The sequence below is a fragment of the Rhinopithecus roxellana genome, chromosome 8, assembly GCF_007565055.1.
Source record: "Rhinopithecus roxellana isolate Shanxi Qingling chromosome 8, ASM756505v1, whole genome shotgun sequence".
NCBI lineage: Eukaryota > Metazoa > Chordata > Mammalia > Primates > Cercopithecidae > Rhinopithecus > Rhinopithecus roxellana.
In genome coordinates, this window is record NC_044556.1 from 89,534,197 (window position 1) to 89,550,637 (window position 16,441).

Genomic DNA, 16,441 nt, shown 5'->3' on the forward strand with positions numbered 1-16,441 from the left:
TAATTTTCATAGATCAATTTATTTAGAATTACAAATATTAAGAATAGAAGATTTATGCATTTCTTAATTAACATAACAGTTTAGCTAAATATAAACTCTGCACTAAAGTTTTGCAGTGGCACAATACCAACAAATACAGAAGCCTTTTTAAACTATACAAAAATTCCAAATGGAAAATAATCTTGTTTATTATACATTAACATATAAAAAGTCTCATTTTATGAGACATCTAAAGGAATTAAAACCACCTCTACAGCTATATCTTAAACTCCAAATTTGAAAAAAATTTATTATATTTTGACTTTATAATATTCTATATTAAAATGAAGAAAATTCCAAATACATACTTTTTACAAGATTAACATTTTAGGCAAGGTTTTCCTAAAAAAGAAAAACAACCAAAACAAGCCTTTCTTCTGCATTTCACAGCACTGGTTATTATATTTGTTTTCTTTATAAAATCTTTTTACTTTATAAATTGTGTACTGTTGGATTTTAACCAGTAATCTGGTTTAAAAGTTGTGCAAATAAACAAAAAAAATATGAAAATAGTGTGTTATCAGTCTTTTTTTTTTTTTTTAAATAAATCTCATAACAATGCACTTTTGACCTGAACTGATGGGAAGACATGCCAAATCCATTTGCAGAAATTTAGCATTTTGCACCTTTCTTCCTGTTCCTTCATTTTCTTTCAACAAACAGCAAAGGTTTCTTTTATATAAGTTATGATAAATTAAAATATTTATTATTATAAAATGATCTATAGAACCGTGTCACATTGCAAGTATACATAACATATACTTGTATAGTCCACATTTCCCATCTATATTTCAGTGGCTTCCTTAAAACTAGGACTTCCTACACCTCATGATGTTATCTTTTGAAGACTGAGATGGTAATCAACTAAATCAAGTGGAGTTGTAATTTTCTGGATGGAATTTCCACACTGCCACCGACATGAACAAAAAGACCAGGTTTCTTAATACTCTCCATTGCAGCAGTTGTCTGCATGTGTTGCGGTGAATTCATGCACATTAAAAAAAATGGTCAATGTATTCTTCCACGAAATTGTATTATGTTCAGATATTTCAGTTTAAAAATATTTGTGAATATAAACATATGTAACATAAGCAATGCTACTGCATCAGAATAATAAAAGAAAAATAAATATAATGCTGGTCAGCAATGCTGGTTTAAGAAGCAGTACAGTCTATTAAAATGCCTTATTTGGAGATTTAAATTTCCCTTGTTTCCCAGCAGTTAGGTTATTTGGTGTTGGAAGCCTATATAAAGGAAAAGAACTTCTCAAAAACAATGTCCCGTGCAGTTGGAATAATGAAATCTTTACTCAGTCTCTGTTGGTGTTATTTGCTGCAAAGGCGTGTAAGTTTCCCATCTGGCTCAGGCCACTCTGAATATGTGCAACATGGATTTCTACATTATTCTGAAAGCAACTAAAGAAAGAAGAAACATGGTTAACTACTTTATTTCAAAAAATTAAGAAACAATTTTTAAAAAAGGAAGAGCTGCATTTTAGTTAGGAAACAGCTATGATAAATCTTAGGGAAGGAATAAACCTCCTATAATACATTAGCCATAATTCTACTTCAGTAGTAGTTGAACAAATATGCTCTAAAGAAGCAAAGGAGCCATGTGGGGCTGGAAGGAGAAGATGAGCCTCTCACTGACTGGGGAAGCTCTACTTCTAAGCTGAACCTCCATGCTAACCCCAAACCTAAATACATCTCCTGATTTCTTTATATACAAAATCCATATGAAATTTCTATTCTGTCAATAGGCTGGATATAAGTGAAAAGCTCTTAAAAATATATTTAATGGATAATAATATGAGTACTTCACAAATACGCATAATTCTTAAAACTTGGACAGAAAATCACTATGAACTTCACATTAAAATGATTAGAGTGTACCTAACAAATTACCTGATATTAGAAGCATCTATTGTACTCTTGATATCATTTAATGAGTCTGTAAGTGATTTGAATTCAAAGGAATTCAGGTCTCCTCCTTCTGCTAGACACTAAAGGGAAAAAAGTTTCAAAATTTAATTGAATTATAGTTCAAATATAGTCATAAAATACCTGATAGAATCAATTAATTAATTTCTTAGCAACAAGTCAGCACGGGTTGCTTTGTGTCAAATTAAGAAAATATTTTCTCTAAGATTTACCTTAATTTGTAACAAAATAGCTGTAAGCCTGGAAATTAAGTCTGTCAGATTTTCATTTTCCACACAGGGATGTCCTGTTGAGGAATTTGCATGCCGAACAATTTCCTGTGCTTCTTCCTCACACCTGCGTCTCATATCTGTCGGCTGATCTGCAGGCTGGAGCCCCTGGTCTGGAGCAAGCTGAATACAGATGATTGAAGCATGAGATGCATGTTCAAGAAGCCATGATTATTTCTGTGTTTCTGCCCTCTTTTCAGATTTTAATTTTTATAAAATTAGCATTTAAAACTAAAATGGTACTCTTACCTTAGAAGTTTTTTTCTTTAACAGTTTCGGATTTATTATTTTTTGTAACTTTTAATTTTGATATAATTTCAAACTTCTAAAAAAAGTTAAAAGAATAAAACAAAGGACTCTTGATAACATTTACTCAGATTCACTGTTTTACTACATTTGATCTGCCATTTGATCTCTGTGAATGTATAATTCTTCCCATTAGTAATTTAAAAATAAGTTGCAGCCGGGCGTGGTGGCTCAAGCCTGTAATCCCAGCACTTTGGGAGGCCGAGACGGGCGGATCACGAGGTCAGGAGATCGAGACCATCCTGGCTAACACGGTGAAACCCCGTCTCTACTACAAAATACAAAAAAAAACTAGCCGGGCGAGGTGGCGGGCGCCTGTAGTCCCAGCTACCCGGAGGCTGAGGCAGGAGAATGGCGTGAACCTGGGAGGCGGAGCTTGCAGTGAGCTGAGATCGGGCCACTGCACTCCAGCCTGGGCGACAGAGCAAGACTCCGTCTCAAAAAAAAAAAAAAAAGAATAAGTTGCAAACACTGTGCCTCATTACCTCTAATCACTCCAGTTTGTATTTCCTTGGTATTTTTGAAGAGTACGAGCCAATTATTTTGTGTACTATCCCCCAATGTGGGTTTGTCTGTTTCCTTATGATTAGACTGAAGTTATGCATTTTTGGGCAGAAATACTACAAACGTGGTGCTGGGTTCTCTGGCGTCTTTATTAGAAGGCACGTGATGTTGACTTGTCCCATTACTGGTGATGTTCTCTTTGATCAATTGGTAAGTGTCTGCCAGATTTCCCTACAGTAAAGGATTTCCTTTTTGTAAGTACTAAGTAGTTGTGAAGAGATACTTTGAGGCTATGTAAACATCCTATTTGTCATCAAACTTCTACCTACCAATTTTAGCATCTGTTGATGATTCTTGTCTATATCAATTATTACTATGATGGTTGCAAAATGGTGTTTTTCTCACTCTTAACACTGCTTCTGTATTTATTAGCTGGCATTTTACTACAAAGTAGTTTCCCTTAAAAAATGAATTAGTATGAACCCATACTGATAAGACTTTTATTCTATGGGTTATAATCTCTTACTATATTTATTTATTCTGAAGCTCAAATTGTCCCAGATTTGGCCAGTGGGAACCCTGTCAAGCTGGCTCTTTTTGACACGTCCCCATAATTTGGGGGCACATTTTACTTCCTTGGCATAATAAGGTGGGCCAGGCTCATCTTCTTTCTCTGCCCCAGGTCTGGAATCAGTCTCTTTTTCAAGGAGTTCTGCTTTTTAAAATTGGAGAACAGAGTTGAGAAACCAAGATCTGGGTCTAGGTGTGTTCTTTGCTATTAGGGTGTATTGCTTTTGGCCCTCTCAGCAGACATACACGCTCACTTATACCTGTATCATAAAGATAAAATAAACCATGAATTCATACTGATTCCCCCTATTCCCATCTAATGCCACAGGGTTCACTCTAGTCTTCCCCCTCTTCATAACTGCCTTCTTCAACAGTGAGAAACCTGGCTTCCGTTATCCTCAAATTTTTTTTTTTTTTGAGACAGTTTCACTCTGTTGCCCAGACTGGAGTGCAGTGGTGCGATCTCAGCTCACTGCAACCTCTGCCTCCCAAGTTCAATATACTTATTTGCTTCTTTGCTGTCCTAGAGTACACAGTAAGAGTTTCAGAACTGCTGCCGGGCGTGGTGGCTCATGCCTGTAATCCCAGTACTTTGGGAGGCCAAGCTGGGTGGATCACCTGAGGTTAGGAGTTCAAGACCAGCCTGGCCAACATGGTGAAACCCTGTCTCTACTAAACATATAAAAATTAGCTGGGCATGGTGGTACGTGCCTATAATCACACCTACTGGAGAGGCTGAGGCAGGAGAATCGTTTGATCCTGGAAGGCAGAGGTTGCAGTGAACCGAGATTGCGCCACTGCACTCCAGCCTGGTGGACAAGAGCGAAAATCCGTCTCAAAAAAAAAAAAAAAAAAAAAAGAGAGAGTGCTTTGGATTTAGGTTTTTTAAAATTTTAGAATAGTTGTATTATACTTACTGGTTGAGAATCCCAAATACAAAACTCCAAAATCCGAAATGCTCCAGTGAGCATTTCCTTTGAGTTTCACTTTGGCACTCAAAAAATTTTGGACTTTGGAGCATTTCAGACTTGGGATGCTCAACCTATGCTATGTTCAAGCTATCTGAATCAGTTTTTATCCCCTTCAGTAACAGTAAGTTAATGTCACTCCTTTGAAGTATAATTAGGTTCGTTTATTTCTGTTTGTGCTACACTTTAGAGTTTACTTGTATTTGTTGGGGAAATAAACACTCAGAAAAATGTCATTCCTTCTTACTCACCGCCTACCCCATTCCCAAATTAGTTTCTAATATATCCTTTCTGTGTTTCCTTTTGGAAAATTAAGCTGATACATATATATAGTATTTCCACTTATTTCCTACTCCAAAGGTAATATACTTTGGAATATGTACGTGTATTTTTGTATTTGCTTTTTGCATCTAATAACACATCCTGGAAATCACTCCATATCAGTAAGTAGAGAGCTTCCTCTCTTACAGCAGCATAATATTCAATTGTGTGGATGTACCATAAATAGTCAGTTTCCTATGTGTGGGCATTTATGTTTATTTCTAACATTTTATAATTACTAATACTGCTTCAATGAATAACTGTATCCTCTAATACTTTTGTAAAATTTAAATTGAAGCACACATAAATACATAAAAGTACACAAATCATGAAGTGTACAAGCTAATGAGTTTTCACAAATCAAACATTCTCAAAAATGAGAAGTCAGCAACTAGATTAGGAACCAGAATATTACCAATGCCCCAGACCCCCGATAATGCCATCTTCCAGTACCACCTCCCTCAGGGTAACTACCATCCTGACTTCTAGCATCAGAAGTTAGCTTTTCAGCTTTATAAAAATGTAATCATACATTACATATTCTCCTGTGTCTGACTTTATTTGTTCAACATTGTATTTGTGAGATCCATCCATGGCGCTGAGTTGTAGTTGAGTACTTTCATTCTCACTGCTGGGTAGCATTTCCATTGTGTAATTATATCATGTTTATCAGTCAATTGTTGTACTGATGGGTATTTGGGTAGTTTATGATTTCTGGCTATAATGAACAATGATGCTATGAACATTCTAGTATATGTATTTTGGTAAATACATGTTGATGTATCTTTTTGGCATATATTGAGAAGTAGAATTGCTTAGTCATGCTGTTCTCTCTGATATGTTCTTTATTTCTATAACTTCTATATTGTAGTTCCTTAAGAGCTTTGAGAAGATTAAATCACTTTACTTCATTAGGAAAGGAGCCTATCACAAATGGCCTTGGGTACTACAAACAGATTGATGAGCAACCCGTTTCTGCATGTACCATCGGCTTTGTTATGTGTCATCTTGGACTGCATAGTCTGCATGTCTTGTGAATAGTTGCTAGTCTAGGGGAGAAAATCTATTTACTAATACAATGCATATTGTTATTAATATGCATAATAGATGATGACAACTATTAGGAAAATAACCCAACTGTTTAAAAACCTGATACTTTTGGGCGCAGTGGCTCACGCCTATAATCCTAGCACTTTGGGAGGCTGAAGCAGGCAGATCACCTGAGGTCGGGAGTTTGAGACCAGCCTCACCAACATGGAGAAACCCGTCTCTACTAAAAATACACAATTAGCTGGGTGTGGTAACGCATGACTGTAATCCCAGCTACTTGGGAGGCTGAGGCAGGAGAATCTCAGCACTTTGGGAGGCCAAGGAGGGTAGATCACTTAAGGTCAGGAGTTTGAGACCAGCCTGGCCTATAATATGGTGAAACCCCATCTCTACTAAAAATACAAACAAATTAGCCATGGTGGTGCACAGCTGTAGTCCCAGCTACTCAGGAGGCTGAGGCAGGAGAATCACTTGAACCTGTGAGGCAGAGGTTCCAGTGAGCCGAGATTGTGCCATTGCACTCCAGCCTGGGCAACAGAGTAAGATTCCGTCTCAAAACAAACAAATGAAAAAAGAATCTGATATCATAAACAGAGATGGCTTTCCTGGAAACACACGACCTCAAAGTATGCAAATGCAGGAGCATTTTAAACTCACCTGAATCATTTTAATTCTTACTCTGTAGTAGGAAACTCAACTGTTGAACCACTCTCATATAATCACATGTGAATGAAAATTCACAAATAACCCTGTTATCTATGTATTTGAAATTCAAGAATTCATAGTTCTAATGCTAATTTAAGGTTTAAAAGAGAAGGCAACAAAATTGTACAGCCAGTATGATCAGAACTTTATGAGAAAAAGCATGTATTATTTAAAACAAAACAAAACAAAACACCAAGAAAGACTAAGGAGAAATAGACCAAAATTTGCTCTTCGGGGCTGGGCACAGTGGCTCACGCCTATATCTCAGTACTTTGGAAGGCCAAAGTAGGAGGATCGCTTGAGCCCACGAGTTTGAGACCAGCCTGGGCAACAGAGCAAGACTTCATCTCTAGAAAAATAAACTGGGCATGTTGTGCACCTGTGGTTCCAGCTACTCAGGAGGCTGAGGTTGGGGGATAGCTTGAGTCTGGGGAAGTTGAGGCTGTAGTTCACCAAGATTGCAAGATTGCACCACTGTACTCCAGCCTGGTCAACAGAGCAAGACCCTGTCTCAAAAAAAAAAAAAAAAAAAAGAAAGAAAGAAAAAGAAACAACAAAATTTTGGTCTCTGGGGTAGTGGAATTAAGAGTAATTAGTTTTCTGGATTTTTCCAAAGTTTTTTGGAGGGCCTTATTTGTATCTTTAACCAAAAAACTCAAAATTGACAGCTTTCTATGTATAAAGCACTCTTCAACACTGATGCTGGGAGGAGTAAGAAACTTTATATAATATAGTTCTGCTAAAGGACTTTATGAAGATATTGGCTTGGTATGGATTTTCTAAAGTGTGAAGGTAAAAGGATTAAGCTTCAAATAAAAATATGGAGGGAAATCTATACATATCACTTACCTCATAGCAATACTGTTGAACTTTATGCAAAACTTTGTTTAGGTCCTTGTTCAGCTGTTCAAGCTCTAGAACAATTGTTGCATATCTCCGCTGAAATTCAATGCTGATGGGCATGGAATATGATTTCTGAGAAGAGAGAAAAATCAGATCGTGGTAAGAGTTTGTTTTTTAGCAATGCAATTTCAATAATCTAAAAGATTTGACTTATCTAAAAAGCAAACTAAAGGTTATTAAATTTGTTCTAATTGTTATAGTTCTTGTCTGTGATAATGGTATTGTTATTTAGGAGACTGTCCTTGTTCATTGGAGCACCATGATGTCTGCCATTTGCTTTTTTGAAAAGGAGATCTTCTAAAGAGATAAATTAAACAGAGCAAAATGTTAATTGATAAACGTGTATGCGATGTTCGTTATATTCATCTTTCAACTTTTTCATAGGATTGTTAGTTGTTAAATCGTATGTCCTCATTTGAAGCATTCTAGTTATTTAAACCAATTGATGCTGTACCTGGAATCAATTCAGTATAGCATAATGGTTTAAGCATGGGTGTTAGAATCAGATGATATATGTTCAATTTCCACCTCTATCACCATCTAGCTGTGTGATGTTAAGGAATTTCCTTAATCTCTCTGTGCCTCATGTTCCTCAACTGCAAAATGGGGATTATAAGAATATCTATCTAGTGGGGTTGTTGCAAAGATTAAATGAGATAATACATGCTAGCACAGTGCCTCCCACATAGAAAATGCTCAATGAATATTAACTTTTTATTGTGTCATCATTCCATATATGCTCCTTACCAAGGAGCATTATCAAATTATCCATTAACCAAAGTTAATGGACTTTGACGCCATTTCCTTCCCTCTCGTCACAGTACTTCCAATAAACTATACTCTCCATTTCATTCCTGCTAAAAATGCTGGCAATGAAACCTCTCTAGTCAAGGAAAATTTAACCGCATTTCTTTTTTCAGAGGATTTCTGAAAAAGCACATTGTCATGTACTAAGGAAGCAAAATTGCTCCTTCTAATAAGTATAGGTACGGAAAGAAAACTTTCCTAGACCTAGGGAGGAACTACTTATATAGATTCCAAATCACAGAATTATAGACTGAGCTAACAGAAACCTCAGAGATCATCTAGTTAAGCCATACCATTTTACAGCGGAGAAAACTGAGGACTAGAAAAGTTAAATGACTTAACAGCACACACTATTAATGATGTGTTGATTACTTAATGATGACAACAACAGATGTACTAAATAGAGCTGACTATTGTGCCATGCACTAAATGTGGTTTTGTTATTGTTTTGGGGATGGCGTCTTGCTATGTTGCCCAGGCTAGACTCGAACTCCTGGCCTGAAGCAATCCTCCTGCCTCAGCCTCCCAAGTAGCTGCGACTATAGGCATGTGCCACCACATCCAGCTTGTTCTAAGTTTTTTTTTTTTTTTGAGACAGGGTTTCACTCCTGTCACCTAGGCTGGAGTGTAATGACGTGATTTCCGCTCACTACAACCTCTGCCTCCTGAGCTCAAGCAATCCTTCTGCCTCATTCTCTCGAGTAGGTGGGACTACAGGCACCAGCCACCACACCTGGCTAATTTTTGTATTTTTAGTGGAGGTGGGGTTTCACCATGTTGGCCAGGTCTGGTCTCAAACTCTGACCTCAAGTGATCCAACTGCCTTGGCCTCCCTAAGTGCTGGGATTACAGGCGTTAGCCACTGCGCCTGGCCTGTTTTGTTGTTTAGAGACAGGGTCTCACTCTGTTGCCCAGGCAGGACTGCAGTGGCACCATCATAACTCAGTGCAGCCTCAAACTCCTGGACTCAAGGGATCCTCCTGTCTCAGCCTCCCAAGTAGCTTGGACTACACGCATGTGCCACTATGCCTGGCTAATGTTCTAAGTGTTTTTAAAGGATTTCATTGAATCCTCACAATAACCCTATGAGAAAGATATTATTGCTTATTGTCTCCATTTTACATATGAGGCCCATGTACCACAGCCAGTAAGTGGTAACCTTGTGGGATCTGAAGTCAGTTTGCATCAGTTAGAATTTCTCTGCTACTATGGATCTGAAGCAGTAAAAGAGAAAGAGGGGAGGGAATGCCACAGTGGGAGTAGGGAAGGGATAAGTTCTACATAGGCCTGGAATCATATCCAGAACATCCTACTTTTAGTTTACCATTGGTGCTTCCTGAATTGCTTCCTCTTCGTAAACCTCAGTTTTTGTAAAGTTAAAACCATTGGGTCATCTGAAAGATTTTCTATAAGAATGCAGGGATAATACAGGACATGCTGAATTTAATTTCATTTCCTTGTTGGGAATTGGGGGTTACTGAGGACATAGTGTAATGTAAATTATAACTAAGTATTTGTACCTCTTTTGCCTCTGCCACCCCTGAGACAGCAAAACCAACCCCTCCACTTCCGCCTCCTCCTCAGCCTACTCAACGTGAAGATGACAAGGATGAAAACCTTTATGATCTACTCCCACTTAATAGTGAATATGTTGTCTTTACCTTATGATTTTCTTAATAACATCTTAATAACATTTCCTTTTCTCTAGCTTATTTTATGTAAGGATACACTATATAATGCATATATAAGATATGTGCTCATCTACTATTTAGGTTATCAGTAAAGTTCCTGGTCAACAGTAGGCTATTAGTAGTTAAGTTTTGGGGGAGTCAAAAGCTGTATGTGGATTTTTGACTGCTGGTGGGGGTTGCATCCCTAACCTCCACGTTGTTTGAAGGTCAACTGTATTTGACTACATCAAAATTTAAATTTTCTGTACTATAGTAACATAAGAAACAAATAATTTTGTTAATATTAATATAAATAGCCAATTAACACACAAAAAGATGCTTAATTCCACTAGTAGCCTTAGAAATACAAAATAAAACAATGACATTTATATTTCACCTATCAGACTGCTAACAATTTAAAGATCTTCTAACACTAGGATTGAAGAGAGTGATCTATATTTACTGATACTATAGAGTGAAAAGCAGAATGTTACATAGTACAAAATTTATTTAAAGATGTCTGCCCTTGGCCAGGAGTGGTGGCTCAGGCCTGTAATCCCTGCACTTTGGGAGGCCAAGGCGGGCAGATCATTTGAGGTCAGGAGTTTGAGACCAGCCTGGCCAACATGGTGAAACCCCATCTCTATTAAACATACACAAAATTAGCTGGGCATGGTGGTGCGTGCCTGTAATCCCAGCTACTTGGGAGGCCGAGGCAGGAGAATCGCTTGAACCCAGGAGGCGGAGGTTGCAGTAAGCCAAGATTACATGACTGGTCTCCAGCCTAAGCAACAGAGTGAGACTCCATCTCAAAAAAAAAAAGTCCCCCTCAAAAACACCCAAAAGTATATATTGTATAGGTATTTATACATTAAAAAATAAATACAAAGAAAGAAAAACATACATCAAACTCAGTAAGAATGTAAAGTTTTTAAGAAAAGTACATTCATTTTATACATACACACATACAATTAAAATTATTATTATTATTTTTTGAGATGGAGTCTTGCTGTGTCGCCCAGGTTGGGGTGCAGTGGCACAATTTCGGCTTACTGCAACCTCCACCTCCAAGGTTCAAGTGATTTTCCTGCCTCAGCCTCCTGAGTAGCTGGGGCTACAGGTGCGGGCTACTGCGCCAGAATAATTTTTGTATTTTTACTAGAGGCAGAGTTTTACCATGTTGGCCAGGCTGATCTCGAACTCGTGGCCTCAAGTGATCCTCCCGCCTCAGCCTCCCAAAGTGCTGGGATTACAGGCATAAGCCACCGTGCCTGGCCTAAAAATAACTTTTGGAGGCTGAGGCGGGTAGATCACTTGAGGCCAGGAGTTAAAGACCAGCCTGGCCAACATGGTGAAACCCCGTCTCTACCAAAAATACAAAAAACTAGCCGGGCGCAGTGGCGCATGTGGGAGACTGAGGCAGGAGAATCGCTTGAACCTGGGAGGCAGAGGTTGCAGTGAGCCGAGATCGTGCCTCTCCACGCCAGCCTGGGTGACAAAGCTAGACTCCATCTCAAAAAGTAAATACATAAATAAAATAAAAACAAGTCAAAAATATGACATTAAATTAGGCCTGCATGAATAAGGTGAGGCATTTGAACCATTAGAAATAACTAATACAGGCCGGGCGCGGTGGCTCAAGCCTGTAATCCCAGCACTTTGGGAGGCCGAGATGGGCGGATCACGAGGTCAGGAGATCGAGACCATCCTGGCTAACATGGTGAAACCCCGTCTCTACTAAAAATACAAAAAACTAGCCGGGCGAGATGGCAGGCGCCTGTAGTCCCAGCTGCTCCGGAGGCTGAGGCGGAGCTTGCAGTGAGCTGAGATCCGGCCCCTGCACTCCAGCCCCGTCTCAAAAAAAAAAAAAAAAAAAAAAAGAAATAACTAATACATTCTGATAAAAAAACCAGGTATGATCACAAAGTAATGAAAGATTTTCCTGTGTGGCTTACAGGTTCATGTTGAAGGCAAACAGTCTGTAAAAATATAAGCTTATAGGGGACAAGATGGAAAATACCAGATTTAGCAGTTCAAGATCAAGGGTATGGATTTATTTGACTAGTTCTCTACAGATGTTTGTTTAACCATTTACAATTTTTTTGCTATTACAAACAATGCTGTGATGAACATCCTTGTATGCACATCTTCGGAATGGTACTCTAAAAGTAAAATTTCTGGCCCATCATTATGGCCAAGCTGCCTTCCCAAAAGACTTCAATTAACTTATATTCCCACCTAGAGTGTATAAATGTGCTCACTTCTTCACCTATTTGCTAATGCTTTATTTGGAACATTTACAAATCTGATGGAAAGACTAGTAATATTTAGTCTGAATAAGAATAGAAGATGGTAGAAATGTAGGTTGTCTTCAAATAATTTACTTTTTTCTTTTGTTTTACATGCACAGATTGTGTAATGATCAAGTCAAGAGTATTTGGATATTACCTTGAGAAACAAGGGAGCTTGCAATGTACCTTAATACTACTAACAATAAAGTTGGAGATATAACCAGATGATAATTTTGGAGTATATATCCATATATCCGTTTTGTTTTAGAGTTTCTTCATGGTCCATTAGTCACATCACTCTATTTTGTAACATGTTAGCTATCTCTCAACTCTACTTTTTTTTTTTTTTTTTTTTTGAGACGGAATCTCACTCTGTCACCCAGGTTGGAGTGCAGTGGCGTGATCTCAGCTCACTGCAACCTCCGCCTCCTGGGTTCAAGTGATTCTTCTGCTTCAGTCTCCCGAGTAGCTAGGATTATAGGCGTGTGCTAACACGCCTGGCTACTTTTTGTATTTTTAGTAGGGACAGGGTTTCACCATGTTGGCCAGGCTGGTCTCCAACTCCTAACCTCAAGTGATCCGCCCACCTCAGCCTCCCAAAGTGCTGGGATTACAGGCATGAGCCACCATGCCCAGCTATTTTGCACATTTTTATGTATACTGTATATGAAAACCCTTTGTACATTTTTAAGCGATTCATTAGAATATTGAACACAAAAGATGTAGAGACTCTAACACCCTTGAAAAAAATTCTCTGTAGGAGATAGAGTATTTAATAATTTTGATTAACTAGTTGAGTCTGCAAAAGTATACATGTATCCCCAAGAAGAGGCTTGATCAAATGCTTAGTTATGATTTATGTTACCCTATGTCTTCGGTAACCCCCAATTCCCATTTGAAAAGATAATTCCAATCTGAAAGACAAATACCTCATATTCTTACTCATGTGGGAGCTAAAAAAACATGAATTCATGGAGATAGAGAGTAGAATGATAGATAACAGAGGGTGGGAGGGAGAGTATTACCCAAAATACTCTGACTTGATCATTACACAATCTATATATGTAAATACTCAAGGTAATACCATTATTATCTCTGTGACTAAAATATTTAAAATCCTATTTTGAAATATACATTTTTGCTAACTATAGTCACTCTAGTCTGCTATCAAACATTAGAACTTACTTATTCTGTTTGAACCTATTCAACAACCTCTCTTCATTTCCTCCTCATACCCTCTGGTTTCTATCACTCTACTCTCCATCTCCATAAGTTCAAGTTTTTTTTAGCTCTCACATGAGTAAGAATATGAGGTATTTGTTTTTCTTTGCCTGGGTTTTTGCACTTAGAATAATGACCTCCAGTTTCATCCAGGTTGCTGCAAATGACAGGATTTCATTATTTCTTATGGCGGAATAGTATTCTATTTCTTGATCCGTTTATCCATTGATGGACACTTAGGCTGATTGCACATCTTTGCTATTGTAAATAGTGCTATTATAAACATGTGAATACAGGCATCCCTTTGATATACCGATTTTCTTTTCCTTTGGATAGACACCCAGTACTGGGACTGCTGGATCGTATGGTGGTTCTGTTTTTAGTTGAGAAATCTCCATATGTTGTACATAGTGACTGTACTAATTTGTATTCCCACCAACAGTGTGTAAGAGGTCCCTTTTCTCCACATCCTTGCCAGCATCAGTTATTTTTTGCCTTTTTAATAACAGCCATCCTAACTGGGGTAAGATGATATCTCATTGTGGCTTTGATTTGCATTTTCCTGATGATGAGTGATGTTGAGCATTTTTTCATATACTTGTTGGCCATCTGTATGTCTTCTTTTGAGAACTGTCTATTCATGTCCTTGCTCACTTTTTAATGGATTTACTATTACTTTCATTGTTATTTTACTTGTATATTCTGGATATCAGTCCCTTGTTGCATGAATAGTTTATACTTTCTCCCATTCAACTGGCTGTCTCTTCACTCTGCTGTTTTCTTTAATGTGCAGATTTTTAAGTTTAAAATAGGACCATTTGTCTATTTTTGTTTTAGTTGACAGTGCTTTTGAGGTCTTAGTCTTAAAATCTTTGCCTGAACCAATGTCCTGAAGGGTTTTCCTTATGTTCTCTTCTATTATGGTTGTAGCTTCAGAGTTTTTGTTTAAGCCTTTAATCCCTCTTGAGTTTTGCATATGAGATAGGGATCCAGTTTCATTCTTTTTCATATGGCTTTCTAATTTTCCCAGCACCATTTATTGAAGAGGGTGTCTTCCTCAGTACATGTATGTTCTTGGCACCTCTGTCAAAAATCAGTTGGCTAAACATAAGTAGATTTATATCTATGTTCCCTACTCTCTTCTGTTGGTCTATGTGTCCATTTTCACACCAGTATCATGCTGTTTTGGTTACTATAACCTTGTGATATAATTTGAAGTCAGATAGTGTGATGTTTCCGGATTTGTTCTTTTTGCTCAGAAATGATTTGGCTATTCTGGCTCTTTTTTGTTTCAAAATGAATTTTAGGATTGTTTTTTCTATTTCTGTAAAAATAACATTAGTATTTTGATAGGGATTTCAAGGAATCTGTATATTGCTTTGGGCACTATGGTCATTTTTCCTTTTTCTTTTTTTTTTTTTTTTGAGACAGAGTCTCGCTCCGTCGCCCAGGCTAGAGTGCAGTGGCATGATCTTGGCTCACTGCAAGCTCCACCGCTCGGGTTCACGCCATTCTCCTGCCTCAGCCTCCCGAGTAGCTGGGACTACAGGCGCCTGCCACCTCACCCGGCTAGTTTTTTTTTTTTTTTGTATTTCTTAGTAGAGACGGGGTTTTACCGTGTTAGCCAGGATGGTCTCGATCTCCCGACCTCGTGATCCACCCGTCTCGGCCTCCCAAAGTGCTGGGATTACAGGCTTGAGCCACTGCGCCCGGCCCACTATGGTCATTTTAACGATAGTCTTCCAATCCGTGACCATGAGATGTCTTTCCATTTGTTTGTGTCCTCTTCAATTTATTTCATCAGTGCGTTTCCTTGTAGAGATCTTTCACCTCCTTGGTTAAACTGATTCCTAGGTATTTAATTTTCTGGCTGGGGGTGGTGCCTCACACCTGTAATCCTAGCACTTTGGGAGGCTGAGGTGGGTGGATCACCTGAGGTCAGGAGTTTGAGACCTGCCTGACCAACATGGAGAAACCCCATCTCTACTAAAAATACAAAAATTAGCCAGGCATGGTGGCGCATACCTGTAATCCCAGCTACTTGGGAGGCTGAGGCAGAAGAATCGCTTGAATCCGGGAGGCGGAGGTTGCAGTGAGCCGAGATCATGCCACTGCACTCTAGCAGCTTGGGCAACAAAAGCAAAACTCCGTCTCAAAAAAAAAAAAAAAAAATTTCTTTGTAGCTACTGAAAATGAAATTGCCTTCTTGATTTTTTTGGCTACTTCATTACTAGTGTGTAGAAATGCTACTGATTTTTGTATGTTGATTTTTGTATCCAGCAACTTTACTGAATTTGCTTATCAGCTCTAAGAGTTTTTTGGTGCAGTCTTATGGTTTTACTAAATGTAAGATCATGACATCTGCAAAGAGGGACAATTTGACTTCCTCTTTTCCAATTTCGATGGCTTTTCCTTTCCCTTGCCTGATTGCTCTGGCTATGACTTCCATTACTTTGTTGAGTAAGAGTGGTCAAAGCAGGTTCCAGTTCTTAGAGGAAAGGCTTTCAACTTTTCCCCATTCGGTATGATGTTAGCTGTGGGTTTGTTATCTATGGCTTTTATTATTTTGGGGTGTGTTCCTTCTATGCCTAGTTTGCTGACAGTTTTTTTTTTTTTTTTTTTTTTTAATCACAAAGGAATGTTGGATTTTATCAAATGCTTTTTCTGCATCTATTGGGATAATCATGTGGTGGTTGTCCTTCATTCTGTTGATGTGATGTACACGTTTATTGATTTACTTATGTTAAATCATCCTTGGATCCCTAGTATAGATCCCTCTTGATAATGGTGTACTATCTTTATGAGATGTTGAATTCAGTTTGCTAGTGTTTTATTAAGGATTTTTGTGTCTATGTTCATGAGTGACATTGGACTAGT

The 16,441-nt window shown here is 38.1% G+C and overlaps 1 protein-coding gene across 3 annotated transcripts in view; it reads right to left on the bottom strand.

The window, feature by feature from the left end:
* Window positions 1-16,441, bottom strand: part of LIN9 (lin-9 DREAM MuvB core complex component) — a 96,611-nt gene continuing 80,170 nt past the window's right edge. For all 3 annotated transcript variants that reach the window (XM_010381999.2, XM_010381991.2, XM_030936977.1), the window contains 4 exons: window positions 7,522-7,647; window positions 2,192-2,371; window positions 1,944-2,041; window positions 1-1,454 (listed from right to left, as the gene is read on the bottom strand). In XM_010381999.2, coding sequence (XP_010380301.1) covers window positions 1,349-1,454; window positions 1,944-2,041; window positions 2,192-2,371; window positions 7,522-7,647 — 510 coding nt within the window. In that variant the 3' untranslated portion in view covers window positions 1-1,348. The remainder of the gene's footprint in view (window positions 1,455-1,943; window positions 2,042-2,191; window positions 2,372-7,521; window positions 7,648-16,441) is intronic.